We start from the raw sequence: 20670 nt of genomic DNA, 5'->3' as shown, positions 1-20670 counted from the left end.
GATTCTACTAGGGAAACTACAATACAGAAAACAGAAAACAACATATCAAGTCTAGACCCAGGACAGGGAAAATACATTCCAGTTAATGCACAGCAGTCAAAACAGATTTCCAGTAGGTCCTTTGCCAAGAATCTGGGGAGAGGTTTTTAAGACACCCTGGTCATCCTCTACATGCACTGGGGTGAGGACAGCCCGCCCCCTGCGTAAGCCTCTCCAGTGCAATGAGGGGACAGTAATCCTTCCTCTCATACCTAGACTTAGCTGGCTCTGATACAGTGACAGCAGTGACTGTCCCAGATCTCCATTTTCATGGTATCTGGGTGCCAACCTCATTTACATAAGCTGTCAGGTAATAGAGTTACAATTATAAATAATACTAACAAGTACAAGACATGCCTGAGATCTCCTCCCAAAGTCTCACTTAATTGCCAAGAGATGTTTGGTAAATTATTTGGCCTCCGTCTTAATCATCCCTTCTAGAAATCATCAGTAGTAATTTCCCATTTCATGTGGGTGTTAGACAGGCTTGCACAGAACAGTATTTCACCTGCTGGGCAAAATACTTAATATAGTATAAAACTGCAAAAGGGAAAGGTTGACTTGGAGGCAGAATAAATCAAACCAAAAAACAAAACACAACAAAACAAAAAACACTGTACTGTGTACAGAAAGTATGCAACTATCTGTGAAGGCAGTTAAGATGAAATGAGTTTTATGGGCCAGCCCCCAGGATCTGTCAGACCTAGAAGACCATACTGGGGAGTCCTTGCATGGGATTCTCCAAGCCTTGCAACACCTTCTCCTTGGTCCTGTGAAATCCCTCTGGAATTAAATCCTTAGTAAGCCAGATGGATCGTGGTCAAGTTTGGCAATGCAACAATAATGATCATCCGCATTAGGGTGGATTCTCAAATGGATGATAGAATGAAGGATGGTGACCCAGGCGGACCTGGAAGGCTACAATTTCTTTCCGTATTTACAAGGTGGCTACTACTCCATGGAAATGACTGTAAAAGCAGTCAACTGCTCATCAAGATGCACGCTGCATAACACATACCCATGCTGCCAAAACACTTGAAGGTCTGAGGAGCTCACAAGGCAGAGTCAGTTCCTGCTGCCAGAATGAGCACAGTCGAGTGGCAGGGCAGTGGGGTATGGGAAATACCAAATCTGTATTTTCAGGCAAAAATGTTGCTTTTTCACTGTGTTATACGAAACCACTCAAGTGAATTAGACTATTTTTATTGGCTTTTAATAATTCTATCATGAAATCAGACTAAGTAATGCACTCAGACATCCGTTGATTCAGTGGGAGAGCTGGGAGGGGCACCTGAGCAGCCAACTCCTCTTTCTTTTATTTCCCGTATTTTGACACTGAGTCAAGTACCATTGTTTGGAGAACTGCAAGAAACAAAACAGAAGATTGTCCAGCTCGAAGCTACTGACAACCTAAATACGCATCTCCAAGACAAAGGGAAAAAAAATTACTGTACACAACCAGAAGAAAAACTCATTTACGGGAACTTAAGTCTGTACAATTGATACTGTCAAACATAACACACAGAGCTTCTGGCTTGTCTCAGTCTAGAAAATAACAGGGCAGGGATGTGGTGGCTAACACAGGTTGCCAACATGTAACCGTATTATTTCTGTACTGTACTGTTTCCAAATATGGTAAGAAATGTGTGATGATATACGAAAGCTTTAAGACTAAAGGATATTCCCCAAGTTAAGGCTGACCAATTTGATAATATTTCTATGTTGGTTCTAAGGCCAGGTACATCAGCTGAGAGCTGGACATGAGTTTCCATGTTGTATGTGTAAAATTTAAGACCTGTCACATTAAACAGGGCACAATCTAGTAAATCTGATTATCTAAATAAACACAAAATCCTGTTTTGCCATGGTCTGATCTGGGTATTGTGAAACTATTTCCCATAACAGCATATTGTAGCTAACAGTCCAATGCTAAGGATGGGCTTTAAATTTAAAAAGAATGATTTGCAAATATTTCTTCTAAAACATAGATTTCTTTCTCTGTAAATGAATTGCTAGAAAAGATGAAAAGTTAAACTGAAACAGTAATTAAAGAATCATACTGCTATGGCTTTGGACAGAAGTCTGGGACCTTTAATGCTAGTTTTGACTTAGTATTTATAATAGCAAGAAATACAAGCAAGCACCAGTATGTGACCAAATCATATACAGATTTTAAAGTTAAATGCAGCAACATATTGTGAAAACTTATTTTGCAGCTTCACAGCAAAGTAAATACAATGTCCCTTTATTTACAACAAAGTCAAAAGAGCTATAGCAAAGACAGAAATGCCCCCCACCATTTTGACATGACATCTGTGGACAGCAACTTAAAAGTAATGCCATCTTGGGTGGAGTAGTTCAGTTACAAGAAACTATATGCAAAGCAATTACCTTGATTGACACATGCAAACAAAGCGTATTTGGTGGTTGGAAGAACAAGGAGGACTAATGAGGACAAGAATGCTTTGCTTCCCCCAGGCAAACTGGGGAATGGTATAAAAGCACCTGCAGCCAAGCACCTCCAAACCACTTCAGTTCTCATTTTTTTCCATCTGCTGTTGAACCAAGTAAGTAATTGTCTTTGGGGGACATGGGAGGGTTAAGCTAAAAATGTTAATTCTGTTTACTTTAAAGAAATTCAGGTAGAGAGTGCTGTAAGCATCATTTCAAGATGTGGAACAGAGTAACAGGGAATAGAGTAAAATATATTTTATCTTTCTGACTTTTGGTTATAAAGCATTTACTTGGGGCACTTGTTCTCTGAATGTGTTCCTTCGCTGTCACTGTTTTGGATAAGTGAAGGCTCCCCTTTGCCACACTACCACGCTCCCACCCTTGACCTGTGCTCTCCCCACCCCGTGTCTTTCAGGCTCGTCTCCAGGCAGAAGGATGTCTTCCTACCAGCAGACCTGCAACTACAGCCGTCCCTCACCCTGTGAGGCGACCTGCCCACAGCCCTTCGCCAATGCCTGCAGCCAGCCCTGCGTCGCCTCCTGTGGGGACTCCCGAGCCATAATCTACCCCCCACCCGTGGTCATCACCTTCCCGGGCCCCATCCTCAGCTCCTGCCCTCAGGAGAGCATTGTGGGCAGCTCAGCCCCGCTGGGGCTGGGCAGCTCCTTCAGCCTTGGAAGCTCCCAGGATGTCCAGAGCCCTTCGGGGTCTGGGGTTGCCCCAGGCGGCCGGTATTCCTACAGCTCCTACACCCGCAAGACGACGTACTGCCCCTCAAAGCCCCGCTGCGATCTCCCCAGCACCAAGACCTTGTAGGGGGGAAAGCAAAACCACGGTCTCTGAGTGAGCAGCAGGGCTGCAGCAAGAGTCCTCTGGGGCTGTCTGGCACCACCACCTCCCTGAGAAGCAAGCCCAGACACTCTGTTCCCCTTTGTATTAGATCTCTGCTCATGATCCTGTTCTGCACGTAATCCCTTTTTACTTTGCTGTTGTGTAAATTTAACTTAATTCCTCTGCATTGTTCCTTGAAGTGTTGTCACGCTCTGATAAATCCTATTTGTTAGTCCCAATAAAATCCTTTCTATTGCACACTATAATGCTTTCTGCATTTATTAATTTGTTTTCTAAATTTGTATCCCACTGATGCTGAAATAAACCTGGATGACTAGTCTCTTGCATTAATTAAGGTCTGAAAAGGCCATGATATGGATCCCGAATGCTTCACACAGATGTTATACGAGTACTACATTTTTGCTGCATTTGATAGCCTGAGGATCCAAAAGAAAATCTGACAAAGACAGTGAACGCTCCTTCATCCCCCTATTTCTTTAGTATCTTGTGATATAAATGCAACCATCCCAAGAGCATGGTGAGCCTCCATACCTTGCAAAGCAGTCAGAGGTATTTCTGAAGCCCTTCCTTAGACCTCCTGGCTGGACTTACCATCCAGCCACCATAACCGTACCATATACCCCAGTACTTCACAGAAGGACATGGGGAAGGAAAAGCAATGAGGGTCAGGCACAGCAGCTAAAAAATCAGGGGCAAGAGAAGCCTGGAATCCAGGTGCACATTTCAGGGTTTGGTCTACAGGGAAAGGCTCTATTCAGTCCTTGTCACAACAAGCTCTTTGGGGCTTATCTTCCTCCCTGAACAGAGAAACAAATGCATCCTGAGACAGAAAGCCTGATGAGGATTACTGACTTCCTCTCCCATCAACATTTCTGAGGGCCTGACTTGTGCAGTCTTGAAAATGCTTAGCTTTCTGCAAGCTAGAGTATGTGAACTTGCAGCAGAGTTGGGCTTAGCCACATCACAGCCGTGCTTACTGACCATGACAAAATTGCATGCTGCAGCTTTTTTTTTTTTTTTTTTTTTTTTTTTTTTTTAAAGGAATCAGCCTGCAATATGACGTTGGAGACCCAAGGCACCAATGCGCAGCCACAGTGCAGCATGCAGATCATGGACACAGTGGTAGAAACATCTCCCCGTTGCTGCTGATGAAAGAAACAAAAGTTCTTCAGACCTGCTGTTCCCTATACCTGCTGCCCCAGGGATGATGTTCCCTGGGATGATGATCCATCTCCTAAAAGTCCTGGAACATGTACCCAAACTCAGCCAGGACATGCAATACCATGATGGGTGCCAGACCATAGCCAAGTGGGACATATGTCTGTCTGTCTTTTGGACGCCAGCCATGGAGTGCATCCCTCTGGAAATACCTGGAGCCTGGTCTCACTGGGACATCACCCTGCACAAAGCCAGCTGCAGGGCAGGTGAAGGTGTGGTGAAGCCCAGCTAGAGACTACGTGGTCAGGAATGCAACTCTTACGTTAAAAGACAGCATTTTCACTACACACCTGTGGACTAGGTGGTTGTTACAGGAAGGGTAATTGAGACATCAGGGTAAAGTGTCTTAGCATCACTTGCTGATTCAGAGGAAGAGGTGGTAGGAAAATACAGGTGTGCCTATTCCCAACAGTGTTACAGTTAACATTTGGGTGGTTTTTACCTTCAGCAGCAGGGTCCTCCCCTGCTAAGCTAGAGAAAAAGACAGAGAGCCTGTCTCCATACAATAGAAAATAAACACGGAAGGAAAAATGGTGAGTGATGTAATTTTGCAGAAGTGTCACAAAGGTCAAGGAGAAGCTACAGATGCAGCTGAGCATTGCCTGCACTGGGCCTCACTCATGAGTTATGAGCTGTCACCATTAAGCCCACAATGATCACAGGAGAGAAAAAAAATTATTCACGATGAAGCCAGGGAAGAAGAAGAAAAAAAAAGCAAACCAGACCAAAAATCCCAACAATCTGCACCACCATTGACAGTTTCTTGCCTCATGTTGTCTGATTCATAGTGTTTGGGGTTTTATGTTTGTTTGTTTCTTCTTTGCTGTTTAGTTTTCTATGGTACCCTTCAAAAATGTTGATGAAATTCAGTGAAAGAGATGAAGTCAGTGGGATTAAGAAAAATGATTAAGAAAAGTAAGAACAGAACTTTGGGCATTTGTGCAGGGTTATCTGTTTTGTGTTTTGTTTTGTTTTTCTTTCCATCAGTCCCCAAAAACACAGCTGAGGAGAGGGCAAGGGGCAGGACCACAGCTACTGCCTCCTTGCTTAAATTCAGAGCGGCTGAATGGCTCTGGTACTTTGAAGTTGTAAATAGTATTTCCTGCTATGCAATGCTTAGTCATCTTTCCATGAAACCTCTGAAGAAATAGTGCTTAGCTGCATATTTTGATACAGTTTTCCTCGTTTCCGTCTGTGTCAACTAAAGATCTGTGAGTGGAGCTGTTACAGGTCTATGGTATGGATCAGATATCTCATCTCTGGTGTCTCTGAAATTTGCATTTTCCCTTGAGACCCTAATTGGTTATAAACCACCTATGGCCACCTGAGATCCCTGAACTGTCTTTCATTCTTGTAAACAGAGTATAGACATGTTTTTATTTTACTTAAAAGTCTGATGATATTACACTTTAAGATGGCCACCTAGAAATTCCTGAAATTGGTGTGAGTTGTCAGTTAGCTGGTGAAGTCTTCCAAGGACAGTGACAACCTTACACCAAAGCAGAACATGCAAAAACTAAGGTTGCCTCCAAGAAAAACTTTCATAAAGCTTTCATGTTTATGCATTATGAAGCTGTTTAAAGGTTATGCATTAAAGATTAACCCATGGAAAAAAATAAGAGCAGTGGGGTACCCTAAGCAATCCTCTGCCATCAAAGAAGTCCCCACCTAATAATTTATAAATGAGTTTTCACACTGTTTCATGGAAAAGCTTCCCTGGAGATAGACTCATATCAAACTCTTAGAAGAATCAGGATGTTAGCAGAATAATTGTCAACTGCATAAAGCTGCTCTTCTGACTGCATTTCAATACCTGGGAAACTGTAGAATAAATTCAGTCTTAACCAAATTAGAAGAGACTGTATAACAAAAGGAGTGCCCAGAAAAGTGTTGACAAGTAAGCACTGTTTTCCACTTTCTCAAAGTCCTCATGAGTATGAAAAAGCAGTGTTCAGGATAACATGTTGCTTTACCAACTGATATTTGTTGCATATGCAGCTCATCTAGATGATGCAAATTTTTTTTTCTGACTTATCATAATTACTATGGTGTTCCCTGCTTCATCATGTTATTACACAATGCTACACCTTGTGTTTCGGTTCCTTTCAAAACTTCAATGACCAGATCCTTCCTAGTATCAATCCACTCCCTTAGTTGTTTGTGGGTGGGAATGAATCAAGATTCTTTTTTATGATTTTCTAGTTTTTACTTACTTCTCCATCCCAAGTAGTATTAGGCACCTGGTTGCATGGTCCGTGATGTCATGACAGTGTCTAGTGGAATATACTGCTGTAATTCATTATTTGCTTATAGTCTGGTTGCAGGCACTTTAAGTCTTGCCCTGGAGAGTCATGTTAGAGGGTAGTGCAAGTAAAAATAGATGGAATTTTCCTTCTCCAAATGTGTCCCCTGTAGTGGATAGATTACAGGGAAATTCAAGGGCTAAAGCAGTTAATGGTTTCTCAAAATCACTGAAATCCTTTTTAAAGACATCTTCTAGAATTACCATTAATTTTCTTACTCCATTTGAGACATTATGAACAAATTTTGATCATCCCCACGTTCCCTAAATGGGCTCTGCACTGTTGGCTTCCAAAATCAAGGCTGCCTGTGGCCAAGAATACAGATATTGCCCTGTTCTAAAAGTATTGAGTCTTGGAGTGAAAACCGCAGATTGATACTGAGTGGCTCAAATGGGGACATGAAGAAGGCAAAATAAACAGAGTTGCACCTTGGAGTTTCAAAGATAATACTTACAGTCCGTGCCCCAGCTCTAAGTGGATTTTAAAATAAGTAAATAAATAAAAAGATAAAATACCATACATGCATCAGCAAATTTTATCATAACTGAGCTACCATTCATTACCACAGAGGGCTAAAGACTGGGATTCATTTCATAGAGGCTGAAATCTGGTGAATCTGAATGAGATCAAGAAGTTTAGGGTAGGATGACATAGTAAGGTGTGAGGGGAAGATGGGAATTGCCTAATAGCTGCAAACAGTGAGCAAAATGATTATACACTGTGAGGTGTTACATGTAATCGCTTCTGTTTTGAATCTAATCAAACCTCATGCGCAAAAGGTGCCTCAGATCCTCCAGGCTATCTGAGAAACAGTATATAAGCCCGCACTGCTCATCTCTCTGCCAACAGCTTCTCCTGACTTCTCCTCTAGGACTCAAGTAAGTTTTTAATTCTCTGTGCCTTTTTGATATGCTCTTTTAATGATAATTCTAATTGAATCCTACCTGGATGTCTGCTGTTGCAGTGACAGGGCCAGCAGGTCACGGATCCTGCTGAAGACCTGGGGTTGGCATTACCCAGTTTCTTGAGGGATTCCCACAGACCTGGTTAAGTCTGAGCTTTGAGCATTTTGAGACTTTAGTTCCTAAAGCTAGTGTAGAGGCTAGCTGCAGCCCAGTCTTGGATTTAGTAGAAAGTTAAACTCATTTCTGAAGCCCTGTGTGAGAGGGTGCTCTAAAATTTTTATTGCTGTCATGCCTACTGTTTTCAAATTTGTTTAAATAAAAAATGACTAGTTCTAATTAAACCTAGGTCCTGTCTTTGAGAAGTCCTGCATTGAACTGGTGTAGAAAGTCTACTTCCCTTGCTGTACAAACAACAATTTTAATCTTTAGGACTAGAGACCTTTAAACTTTTGATAAAAGTGCCAACTGCTGCAATTGGGTAGCTGTAACCAGGGGTGCAGAAAATCCTGTCCTGCAGGTCAGCTACTGAAGAAAGGGTGCTGGGTGAGATGGCTACTGGTCTCCTGAAGTACAGATAGATCTGTGCTCCCTTATAAGAGAAAGAAACACAGCTGAACCTGGCACTGCTTAGATGTAGCGCTTATGGATTTGTTCTGATGCACCATGTATAGACATGGCAAAAATATAGGTTGTTTGATGTACTCAGGGTGGTTAGAAAGAGATAAGAGTTTGGCAAGTAGAGAGGATAAATATAATTCAAGCAGTGTGACTAAAAGATGGGAAAAAGAGCCTGGAACTAAACCCTTATCTCTGCTCAAGACGCTACTCAACCATATAACATCTTCATCAAATACACCTGAGCACACACAAATCTCTGTCCAGCTAGCCACTTATTTTACATGTATTTCTCTGTCTTCCTGTGTTTCAGATCCACTTCCATTGCAGAACCATGTCTTCCTACAGACAGCTGTGCAACTACCAGAGCTTCAGTCCATGTGAGGTGGCCTGCCCACAGCCCCTCGCCAGCGCCTGGAACGAGCCATGCATCACATCATGTGGTGACTCCAGGGCGGTGGTCTACCCACCCCCTGTTGTCATCACTTTTCCTGGGCCAATTCTCAGCTCCTGTCCTCAGGAAAGCATAGTGGGATCCTCAGCACCAGCTGGCATTTGGAACTCACTTGGCTATGGGGAATCTTATGGCTACAGAGGCTCTCAGGTTTATGGGGGATCACAGGGGAGCAAATTTGCATACCCTTATTGCTCTCAGAGATTAAGTGGCTACCACTTTAGGAAGAGTGAGCCCTGCCAAACCCAGCAAGAATATACTTGCACCAAGAGCAGTCAGGATAGTGAATGCAAGATCCAAACTCAAGCATAGGATGAGCAAGAGAAGTTTCTAAGATGCTGTCTTAAAAAGGCTGAATCTTGTTAAAATTTTATATTTGTGCTCATATCTGCTTCTGCACTTCTTCCTCCTTCATTATAAGCATGCTTTTCTATTCTTCTTGTGGTCCAGATTTTCAAATGCATTAGCATTGCTTCTACATTCACTCCTATATTTTACACCAAGCATAATGGAAGAGCTGTGATGCTATGACCTGATGCTGCCTGATGTCCATCAAGGACTATGTTAAGGGATGAAAACTGGACCAGTCCATCACACTTACAGCTACAGAAGAAGAAAAGAACACTGTGCTTGAAATGAAGTTTCCTGAACAAGAAGCCTCAGTTGTTAAAGCCTCAGATTCTCCAGTTTCTGTGTAAATATGTTGTTTCTATTGTAAACCCTCCGGCTTTATCTCCTATTAAAAAGTCATGCTGCATTATAATATTAGCATTCTAGTTTTCTCTTCTATGTGTTTTATAACACAACATGGTTGAAAGAATCTCCTGAACAAAACATTGGTGCTTCCTTTCTAGTTAAGTCCCATAGCAGGAGGGAAACAGAGACCCTAAATAATCAGTAGCATCATTCTGGTCTTCTTCTCAACAATGAGTTTTCCCATACTGTTGTTTGCTTTATCCCTTGCACTTCTAGAAAACTACCAGAGGCAGAAAGCAATACAGGGAATGGAAAAGAGATGTATCACAATTTTCATGCCCAGACACAGCATAACAAAAGAGCATAGGACATTTACTGTAAAACAGGAGCTAGCTAAGCACACCTGGCACAATGTGCAGCAGAGGTGCAGATTTGATCTTCCAGTACACTTTTGTTAGGACAGTGAACTAAAAGAGCCCAGATCTTGAAATCAAGCAGGGTTACTGTACACTGCTCTGCTAAAGAGATTTAATGTGATAGCAAGCTACATCTGAGAGGTTGCTTAGCTAAACGCACTATTTAGTGCTTCCACCTGGTCCCTGAGCACTGTTGGGTCACTGCTGCCTACTTTCTGAGAACTTCCTGCACCTGCTTCACTTTAATGTAGCCTTTTCTTGGTCATCTAAGCTATCCTCAGAAATGTGAGTTTGTTGACCTTCCTCAGATTCCAACTTATGCTCCTTATTTCTTAGGTTTCCAGTAGGATACTCCTTTTCTCTGTACAATAACAAGAAGCTAAGGTACTAAAATATATCTGCTATTGGTTAATTGTAATCCCAGCTGGGGTACTTCTATGCTCTCAGAATTCTGACTATGAACATACAGAACAGGGAAGAGGATTCAAGTTTCTTGTATCTCAGACTTGGGTTTCATTGTTAAATAACTTCTTGTCTCTGGGAACGTGCTGTGCCCCATGCAATATTCCCTTTTCACTTCTCTATGTCACATAGAACTATAATAAGCTAATATTCATTTTTTATTACTCTGTTATATGTAATTAGAATAGTTCTGGATTAAACAAAAAACAAACAAACAAACAAAAAACAAACAAACAAAAAAAGAAACATAGAAATGCACAGGAAGTACGGTTGAACTATACTGGCTATTTAGAACTTCACAATAGTCCTGAAAATTTTAACTAAGGGCTGGGCAGTTTCTCACACCTGGCTCCTTGTAAAGATTAAATCACATACGCAGGCAAGCCTAGCATGTTGTAAGCAGAGTTTCCTGATGAATGAATCCATAGGCATTAAATAAACACTAGGTCTGTGAGAGCATAATATTAATCTCACTGATCTCCAAGATAAGGGGATGGTTTGGTTCAATTGGTTTGCAGAGGCTGCAGTATCCCAAAACAGAAAGCAAACATATATAGTATTTGGATGCAATCACAAGTGTTTATTGGAAGCAAGAACTATACAGGTTAAGCAAAATAAAGGAAAGTGTACAAGATGGACCTCAGTGTTTGACAAACAGGACAACTTGGTAATCTACATTGAATGCGTTCAGTACGGTGCTCTTCCTTGCAGTTCAAGTTTCAGATGGGAAGGGCAAATCACAGTGCAAGGTCACATCTGTGAATCTTTCATATATTAAACATCTGGTTATAAAAAAAAAAAAAAAAAAAAAAAAAAAAAAAAAAAGAAGACTAAAGAAATAATGCAAGTCTCCCCAAAATTAAAAACATATACAAATTGGTTTCAATGATAATAGTGTTTTATTGCTCTAACAGTGAGGAACATGTTTTGCTTAGTCAAGATTCAGATTTCCAAGAATAGAAAAGAAGCATTTTCACAGCAGCAACATCAAAAGAAAAAGATCGTAAGAAAGCCATGGTTAGGGTGCTAAGCAGCACCCACAGGTTGCAGAGGATTAGCTGGAGTCGTGGGTGACCAGGGCCTGGGGGAGCTCCTCAGCTCAGATGCACAGCCACGTCTTGTTGTTGGGTCCCCGCTGTTTCTCCAGCCATCCACACGCTGCAGTGCTCAGCAGGGCCTGCAGGGCCTGCAGGGCCTGTAGGGATACCTTCTGGACTGCTGGGAGAAGGAGGAAGAGGAGGAGGAGGAGAAGCCCCCATAGGAGAGGGAGCCCTGCAGAGCCCTGGGCTGTTCCAGCCCCAGCCCCAGTGGGGCTGAGCTGCCCACAAAGCTCTCCTGTGGGCAGGAGCTGAGGATGGGGCCAGGGAAGGTGATGACCACGGGTGGGGGGTAGACCACGGCGCGGGAGTCCCCGCAGGAGGTGACACAGGGCTGGCTGCAGGCGTCAGCGTAGGGCTGCGGGCAGGTCACCTCGCAGGGGGGGAAGCAGCGGGAGCTGAGCTGCTGGCTGAGGTAGGACATCCTTCGGGCAGTGAGGTGAACCTGCAAGGTGATAGGAGCCTGAGTCAGCCCAGAGCCACCGCGGGGACCTCCTAAGGAGCCCCGCCAGGCTCTGTGCACCTCGTGCTGCTAAGGTTGCAAACTACCTGGAGGTTTCCCATCACCAAGTTTTGCAGCAAAACCAACTACATCTACTAAAGCCAGTGAGAGGAAAAAGTTTTCAAGGGAAGAGAGGCATAAGGATGTCAAGAGAAAGAGAGAGTATTTGACAAAGATTCAGTTAAACATTTTCTAGTGTGATGCTCTAAGTCAGAAATGTCATACTTACTCAAAGCACCAAAGAGGAGAAGTCAAGAGCAGCTGTCTGATGTGAGCTGTCTGTGCTGTGAGCCCTTTTTATACCGTTTCCTGAGCTTCCCACTGAGTCTCTTACACCTCGTGAACAAAATCTTAATTAGTGCACAAACACACAGATTACACATCACTCCTCATTCACGCTAATGGTTTCCTCACTGTTAAGAAATATTACTCAGCCCATGGTTTCCTCAGCGTTCTTCCTTCTAAGAAGTCATCTGTTAGACTTCCCTTGATTTGCAATATTTCTCTTTGGTTGTTTTATCTTAGAGCTATTGAAATTTCTGTATCAGAAGCTGTTTTCATACACTGTATTCATTATTGTGCTTTAACTCCAGATATCTTGTTACTTTCCTGGGGACTGTTATTATTTTTTCCCTGGAAGTGTAAAGGGACATGGAAAGCTTTAATCCCTTTCTTTTCCTGATGCAGGTCAGTGATGATCCATTGAATCACTGAGGACACTGAAAACTTCCAAGTGATTTGCGGCATTGCAACAGTCTCCTGTAAGATTTAAGATTTCTGTGCTCAGCACAAACCGATGGACACACTTGTTCCCCTCTTGGTAATGGAGCCAGGTGGTTGCAATGCAGCTGTGACACACCACAATACAACGTTGCTTACCCCAAAGTAGAGTACCAGTTCTGAGAGCAGGAGTGCTGTCAGCTCTCCTGATGTTTTTTTTTTTTTTTTTTTTCTCTTAAGAAAAACCAAATTGAAGTCACATGAGATTGTGCTAATCTGATTGTCTTGCTCTTTTTGACATCCAAGCCAAAAAAAAAAAAAAAAAAAAAAAAAAAGCTAATAACATAATAACAAAAAAGCACTATTTTAACAGTTACTGGAGGTTTTTGTTCACATCTGACACAGGCTCACAGTATTGCTGCAGCCAGAAGGACGTGCTAGCCAGGTCTGTGGTCCAAAGATTTCAGAGGGGCACAGGAGGGAATGTGTAGCATTCAGGGGCAAAATAAATCACAGCAGATCTGCAAGAATTAGTTAAACAAATCAACTCTATGCTTTAGTGTGTTGTATCAGACCTGCAGGGAATAGCCGGAATGAGAAACAAGGCAGGTAGAATCAATCTACCATCTTTAGTCTAGGTATAAGCCCTACCATGCTTCACCTCAGCATCAGCAAGGATTTAAGAGAAGACATTTAGCCCATGGAGCATTGCACTACTTGTGATACTGATGAGTGTGTGAAAAATACTGGCTTAGTGGAGCAATCGCATAAGTAAGTTTTCCAGCATATTTGGAATGCCAGAAAAATCAGCAAAGCGTTTCAGGAAGTGAAGGTGTTTCAAAGTTTAAAGAAGAAACAAGAGGGTGTAGGAAGAAACTGATAATTGACCAGACAAAGGGTGAATCAAGCAATCATAGGAGCCTGGGGAGTGCCAAGCTCTGTTGTGTTTTGCAACAAAATAAACATGAAACACACAGGATGTCTCAACCCCCCCAGGCAAACCGGTGGATGGTATATAAGGGCTCCTGGCTCAGCAGCCCTCAGACCACAGCTCTCCACTTCTCCTCCTTGTTGATCTGAGTAAGTCTGATCCCTTAACCCTCCTTTATCTACTTAGGGACAGTGGGTTTGGGATGTTCTTAACCGACTCCTGAGCTGCAGCACTGTCAGTCCCTAGCTTTGTGTGAAAACCTTTTCCTGGGTATTCTCATGGCCAAACTGGGCAGTTGCAGTGTGGGCTGTAGGGGCTCAGGAATGAATGGGGTCAGCCTGCATGCTTTTTGCTTTGAGCTCAGGGCTTTGCTGCACCTTGCCACAAGTTCCCAGCCACCTTGGCAGCATAAGGTGCACAGAGCCTGGTGGAGCTCCTTAGGAGGTCCCCGCGGTGGCTCTGGGCTGACTCAGGCTTCTATCACCTTGCAGGTTCACCTCACTGCCCGAAGGATGTCCTACCTCAGCCAGCAGCTCAGCTCCCGCTGCTTCCCCCCCTGCGAGGTGACCTGCCCGCAGCCCTACGCTGACGCCTGCAGCCAGCCCTGTGTCACCTCCTGCGGGGACTCCCGCGCCGTGGTCTACCCCCCACCCGTGGTCATCACCTTCCCTGGCCCCATCCTCAGCTCCTGCCCACAGGAGAGCTTTGTGGGCAGCTCAGCCCCACTGGGGCTGGGGCTGGAACAGCCCAGGGCTCTGCAGGGCTCCCTCTCCTATGGGGGCTTCTCCTCCTCCTCCTCTTCCTCCTTCTCCCAGCAGTCCAGAAGGTATCCCTACAGGCCCTGCAGGCCCTGCAGGCCCTGCTGAGCACTGCAGCGTGTGGATGGCTGGAGAAACAGCGGGGACCCAACAACAAGACGTGGCTGTGCATCTGAGCTGAGGAGCTCCCCCAGGCCCTGGTCACCCACGACTCCAGCTAATCCTCTGCAACCTGTGGGTGCTGCTCAGCACCCATGGGAATCGCTCTTCTGATTGCTTTTCTTATCTTTTTGCTTTTGAAGTTGCTGCTGTGAACATGCACTGTTTTCTCAAACTGTGTCTTTTCTATCCTCACTGGCCAGAGGCAGAGCGATAGGGGTTAGAAACTGAGCAATTTGTTATTTAGCCTGTCTGAGAACACACATACTGATTTTCTGGTTTTGTGTTTAACCTGGAAGATGTAACAGAACTCCTGTTTGGAAAGTTATTTTGCTCTCCGGGTAGGTTTTATCATCAGCAAAACCTTTTTGTATATTCCAGAGCAGAACTTGGCTGAAAAAATTAGCTCTGTCACAGGAAAGAAAAAGTACCTTGTGTGAAATGCTCGGTGCTTGCTGATGAAGTGTTTATAATCTTGTTTGAGAAACTGGAAGCATTCTTTCACATTTTGTGGTTTGTTATTGTAAATGCCATTTCTTGTTCCAAATAAAAAATCATACTGCATCCTACCACTGGCATTTTGCTTTCATTTTTCTTCCCATGTTCTTCACACCTCTCACCCTTATATCCATCCCTTATATAAACAGTGATTAGAAACCCTCATACAAACACAGGGCCAGCATAAGTCATGTGCAATGCATAATTTCTCCCCTTCCCAGCCACTGGAACCAGAATTATCATGTCACAATAGTGAATGTCATCACAGAATTCCCTTTTTGCTGGGAAGTACATATGCCTCATGACTCAGCCAAAAAATATAGATGCTGAGTGTGGTTATTTGGGTTAGAATATATCAACATTTAACATAGGTCTATTTTTATATTCAGATACATATTGTCACTTTACTATTGTCCTCACTTTGTATCATGACCATCACTGTGCACAAGGTGCTGGCTGAATCTTACTCACTGTATGTTTTGCAGAAATGCCAAGATTATCGTGTCATAGGACATATGGGAATATAGCCTAGAAGGACTTTAATAACAGACTGTGTTAAGGTGACGTCTGTGCCTCATTAGGTTATTAGGGTTTTATTCTACTTATATCAGACAAAATAATCTGTTGTTACACAGTTAAATCAACAGAACTATACAAGCACTTCTGATAATTAAGGATGATTTAAAAGTCCCAGACTTGCATCATTAATTCTGATCTGGAAAGGGCACTGCAATTTTCACGACAAGTTGAGGGTATGCCAGTACTTCAGCCCAGAATTGTGAATTCTCCTCCTCCTCTGGCAGTTCCTGAAGTAACTCAGGTTTACTCCACTTGAGTCACGCTCTCCATGAAGCCACAAGAGTGCAGTGCTGAGTCCTCTTATCCCTATAAATGTTTATCTTGTGGTCCAGGCTAGGCTTTGTGGCCATCCCAGCCACAGCTTAATGTGGCCACAAAAACAGTCATGATTTTGGGCTTGAGTTATAGTAATGCCAAGGCATAAGAATTATTTGTAAAGCACTTACAAATATTTGTGCTTAAGCAGAAAGTGCTGCTCAACCCCTCCTCCTTAGCAAATGCTCCTTTTCTTTTACATTTCCCGTCTCTCTTCCAGGTGGCTCATCCAAGTGTGCTGTTATGTGACTCCTCCTAGGGTGTAGTAGACATGCCCTTGCAACCCGGGTGTGCTGTATTACCAGATGAGACAAATTCCACCCACACTGTATGAGATGTGCTCTCGGGTGGATGATTCCATAACTATCCACCATGGGCTTGGAAGAATCATACAGAGATATCTGGGCATCATGAGCAAAGTTAAGAATTCAATTAGAAACTGCAATGAAAGGTGTCTGTTTGTTATTCTTGTGGTGGCACTTCATGACAGCCAGGAAGAATTTTCGGTTGCTCTTGTAGTTCAATAATCCAAAGTCAATGCATGGAAGTTTTTGCAGATACATCTCAAAGTCTTTTTTGATGTGTTACAATAATATATATTTATATATTTGATATAGAAAAAATGTTATGCTAATTTAGTAAATGTGCTTGCTGATAGTTCGCATCAAATAGATGTAAGTGTTCCACAGGGGTATTGTCATTTGACAACCTGTGTAGATGTATTCCATGTGTCGTGCTAACTTTGCTTTTCAAAGAGCTATTTGTCTCTGAATATTTTTCTGTAATGTATTTGCACCGGCCAAAATCACAGAATGGTTCAGGTCAGTGAAACACCCAAAACTTCCATTATATTGGAAAAAGCATGACGACAGGAATCCAGACCCTGATTTGTGGGTCCATAAAATTATAAAATTAAAGCATATGGATGTCACCCTAAATATCATGAATCAAGAGAAGTACTTTGGGGTGTCAGTTGCATTGATAGATCCTTTCATTGCTTTCTCTGCCCTTTCAAGAGAGCAGGATGGATTGGAGAGGGATGCATCTCTAAGAACAATGTGATTCATTTGCAGGTAGCACCATCCCTGTCATCACCCATTTCCAGACAAAGTGAAACCAGGTGTGGTTCAGGCAGGAAGAGAAGACCGTGTGGCTTGTTTGCCGAAAACACGTTCCCTCCTTCCTCGTTTTTTTTTTTTTTTTTTTTTTTTAATCTGAGTCTTTCACTATCAGTAGCATGAAGGGCATCTCCATAGGCAGTGCTGGGAAACACTGAGAGAAATCCCAAGGCGTCCTTGGGACAGAGGTTTCCCCAGCCTTCCTGCAAGTTTCACCTGCACGGCGTTACACTACTGTATTGCAAACGGTTACCAAGTGCAGGTGGGCAAACTGGAACACAAATTGCATTTTGGGACAGGAGTCTGAAAGTTATTCAAACTCAGTCATTAAACCTTCAATTCCCCAGAAGGAGAAAAGAGGCAAAGAATACACCTTCTTGAGGATAAAAATAAGCTATTGTAAATTATATCAATGTGAACACACGAAATGCATAGATTCTATCAAAAATAATTTTACTAGTAAAAAACTGAAGAACTGAAGACAGGGTGCTAGAGCAGAGGAACATATCTGCTGAAATAAGCACCAGTCTTCTGCATCAGCTGAAACTGGACTTGAGATTTCAGCCCAAGGTTTTCCTAGGGTGATGCACAGTTTCACGTGGTCTTGGAAGGTGCGGATAGAGTTTAATGTGTCTTATATCAGTCATGGGAAATAATATGCATGAGTATGATGGGATAAATTGCACAATGCCCCCTTGTTGGAAGATGATTTGGAAAAGTGGTGTGGTATTCCGGCTATGTCACCATATTCTGTTTATTGTTAAACTTCTGAGCAATCTTTGCTCTATGAGGCATTCAGAGAAATAGAGGGGAAATAAAACAATTAAAAGAAGACAGATTCATTGTGGAATGAGGAAAAAAAAATACCTGAAAGGAATTTAGCACTTGAAGGTTAGTGAGGAAAGGCTTCATACAGCTTTGTCTGTCAGAGTAATAATGACAAGAACATGATACTAATCACTGTCGCTGAGCAAAATAATTGCATTATCTGGGGCAGTTACAGGTGGAGTGAATTTTTGTTTGATAATGCATTAGGACATCATACATGAAGAATGTCTCACATCCTCCCGATTGCCTAAGAAAAGACATAAAAGCGCTCATAGTGTTGGGCTGCTCTAACCATTTCTCTTTACCTGCTCTTTGCTGTGGAGGGGTAAGTCTGAGCCTTTTTCCTTACAGCTATTTTGATATTGCTGTAGCAATATAGGACTTTGACACAAAACTATGACTTAAGAAATGTTTAAAATGTTTAAAGCTTTCTTTCAGCATGAGTTGTTTCCTACTTATTTAGTAGCAGGCTGTAAAAAAACAGGAAAAGAATTTTCAGAGCAGCTGATAGTTTAGGATATGCAAATTTATGTATAGTGAGATGTGCTGAATTCCTGTGCCCTTCAGCCTGACCATTCTTCCTTCAGGAATCTGCCTTATTTTGGATACATTGACTTGCAATGGTGACTACCAAAAAAAAAGTTAACTCCGGCTCTGAAACTGAGCAAGGAAGCCACCATTAGCTATGTTTTTTTTTTCTTGTTCCTTGCAATTATTTCTGAATTAATTTGAAGCCTGTCAGGCATCACATGATGTAGTTGTTACAGTAGGACATTGTTCCTACTCTATTTCCAGCTTTTCATATTATGGGTTTTAGTAGGGCAGGGTGGAGATCCAGAGGAGCTGCAAGGTGATTGCAGGGAATCTTGATGCAAGCTGTAGCATCTGCAGGGCTCTGGAATAACACTATCACTGACAATCAGGCTTGCCCAAATTTTAACTTGGTCTCTCCTGTTACCTCACCAAATGGCTCTGGGCAATGCATTCACTCCTCAGCCTCAGTTACCTCTTCCTTAAAGCTGGGAAAACAATGACTTGCCTCATGCAGATACTGCAATGATTACAGGTGATGCAGGGGATGCTACTACATAAGTGCTAGCTGGTATTTCTGTTCTTTTCTGCAGATACTTGTAAAAAAATAGTCAAGTGTCACAGAATTCAGGTACAAAAAGGAATGGCAGAAAAGAGAAATAGTAGATAGTGGGATAGCTCAAGCAAAAATACACAATTTCGTTGCTCATTAATGATATTTTTAGGTACCAAATTAGGACCCAGAAGGAACAGAGATTGTTTTGGGAAAGGAAGAGGGCATAAAAAGAAGATGAGAAAAGGGACAGCTGAAATCTCCATGTTCCACCTCTTCTCCCTGTCTTTCATTCTTTCTCTTCCTAGCCTAATCTCCATTATTTTGGTTCTTGATCTTTCAGTCTCAAGTTGCCACGGTGTTGTGTGTTTCAGATCTGTCTCCATTCTCAGAAGATGTCTTTCTACAGACAGATCAGCTCCCGCTGCCTTGCACCCTGCGAGGTGACCTGCCCGCAGCCAATGGTGAATGCCTGTAGCCAGCCCTGTGTTACATGCTGTGGTGATTCGAGAGCTGTGATCTACCCACCACCTGTTGTCATGACCTTCCCAGGACCCATCCTCAGCTCCTGCCCTCAGGAGAGCATTGTGGGCAGCTCAGCACCAGCTGGCTTTGGGAGCTCATTTGGATACACGAGCTCTCAGGGTCTCAGGGGCTTCTATGACTCTGGAAGCCTGTACACTTATGGGAAGTCATATTCTTCCTATGGGTCCAGTGGCTATGGCGCTGGGAGGTGCAGACCATGTTAAATGGGCAGTGAATAAAATAAAAGGAGCAATCACTCAGCACAGAGGAAGATGCATCTCCACAAACTCTGTTACTGGCATGGCTTTTCTGGGGCATGAGCACCATCTCTGAACACCAGAATTACATGTATTTATCAGGCTAATGATTTAATTCAGTTCTCTGACTATTCTTATCAGTGGCTCCATATAATAACGTCCTAGGTGTATCACCAATCTTTGGCTTTTTAAAAGTTGGACAGCACTGTGTAAATCTTCCTCTGCTATGAAAAAGAAAGAGTAATGTATGTGGAATGCACAGCCTGGGAACAATTCTCTGTTTGAAGTCTTTAATGGGACCCTGACAAATTTTTCATGCTCTATCACATCTTCTCCTTCTTATTCTCTCAATAAATAGTTCTGCATCAACATTCTGAGCTTCCTGTTCTTTATTTGCCCACCATTCTCTATTTATATACCATTCTGACTGAGCATCAGTCTTTGTAGCCAGCCGTGACAGTGTTCACATTCTTTCAACACCTCAAATTGGAAGATGACCAGGCCTTTTAAGCAGGAGGTAGCATAATGACTGCCTTCTGCACAAAAGTAATTTCATGCTGGATAAACATGCTTTTGTAACTCATACAACTAAGTTTGAAATTTCCTCCAGGAGAGGTGTGGTTCAATGTGTATTTGTTACATGCTAGCGAAGAAAGTTAAATACACAAGTAATTTTGAAGATCTTCCCTGTGTCTCGCTACTTGCCCAAGGCTCTGACTTAATAACACCTCTTAGATTGGTTTTACGATATTTTCCATTGTTTAAAAATAGCACGTAATAATCTGTGGGTAGATTCCTTTGAATGGCTAACAGGAAATTTTAACTGCATAGTGAATCTTCACTGAAATTCTATGCATTCTTGAAGTAGCCCATTAATACCTCTAA

The 20670-nt window shown here is 42.7% G+C and overlaps 1 protein-coding gene across 1 annotated transcript; it reads left to right on the top strand.

The window, feature by feature from the left end:
* Positions 1-14176: 14176 nt before the first annotated feature.
* On the top strand, positions 14177-19752 carry LOC311219946 (uncharacterized protein; the record flags this gene model as incomplete). Its single annotated transcript, XM_084303302.1, has 2 exons — positions 14177-14371; positions 19378-19752. The coding sequence occupies 2 exons, from the start codon at positions 14177-14179 to the stop codon at positions 19750-19752; spliced, it is 570 nt and encodes a 189-aa protein (XP_084159428.1).
* Between the last annotated feature and the right edge of the window lie 918 nt (positions 19753-20670).

This window comes from Netta rufina (genome assembly GCF_964035555.1).
Source record: "Netta rufina genome assembly, chromosome: 29".
In the NCBI taxonomy this organism is placed as follows: domain Eukaryota; kingdom Metazoa; phylum Chordata; class Aves; order Anseriformes; family Anatidae; genus Netta; species Netta rufina.
The sequence above is the reverse complement of the archived record's forward strand: the minus strand, read 5'-3'. Positions and strand labels throughout refer to the sequence as shown.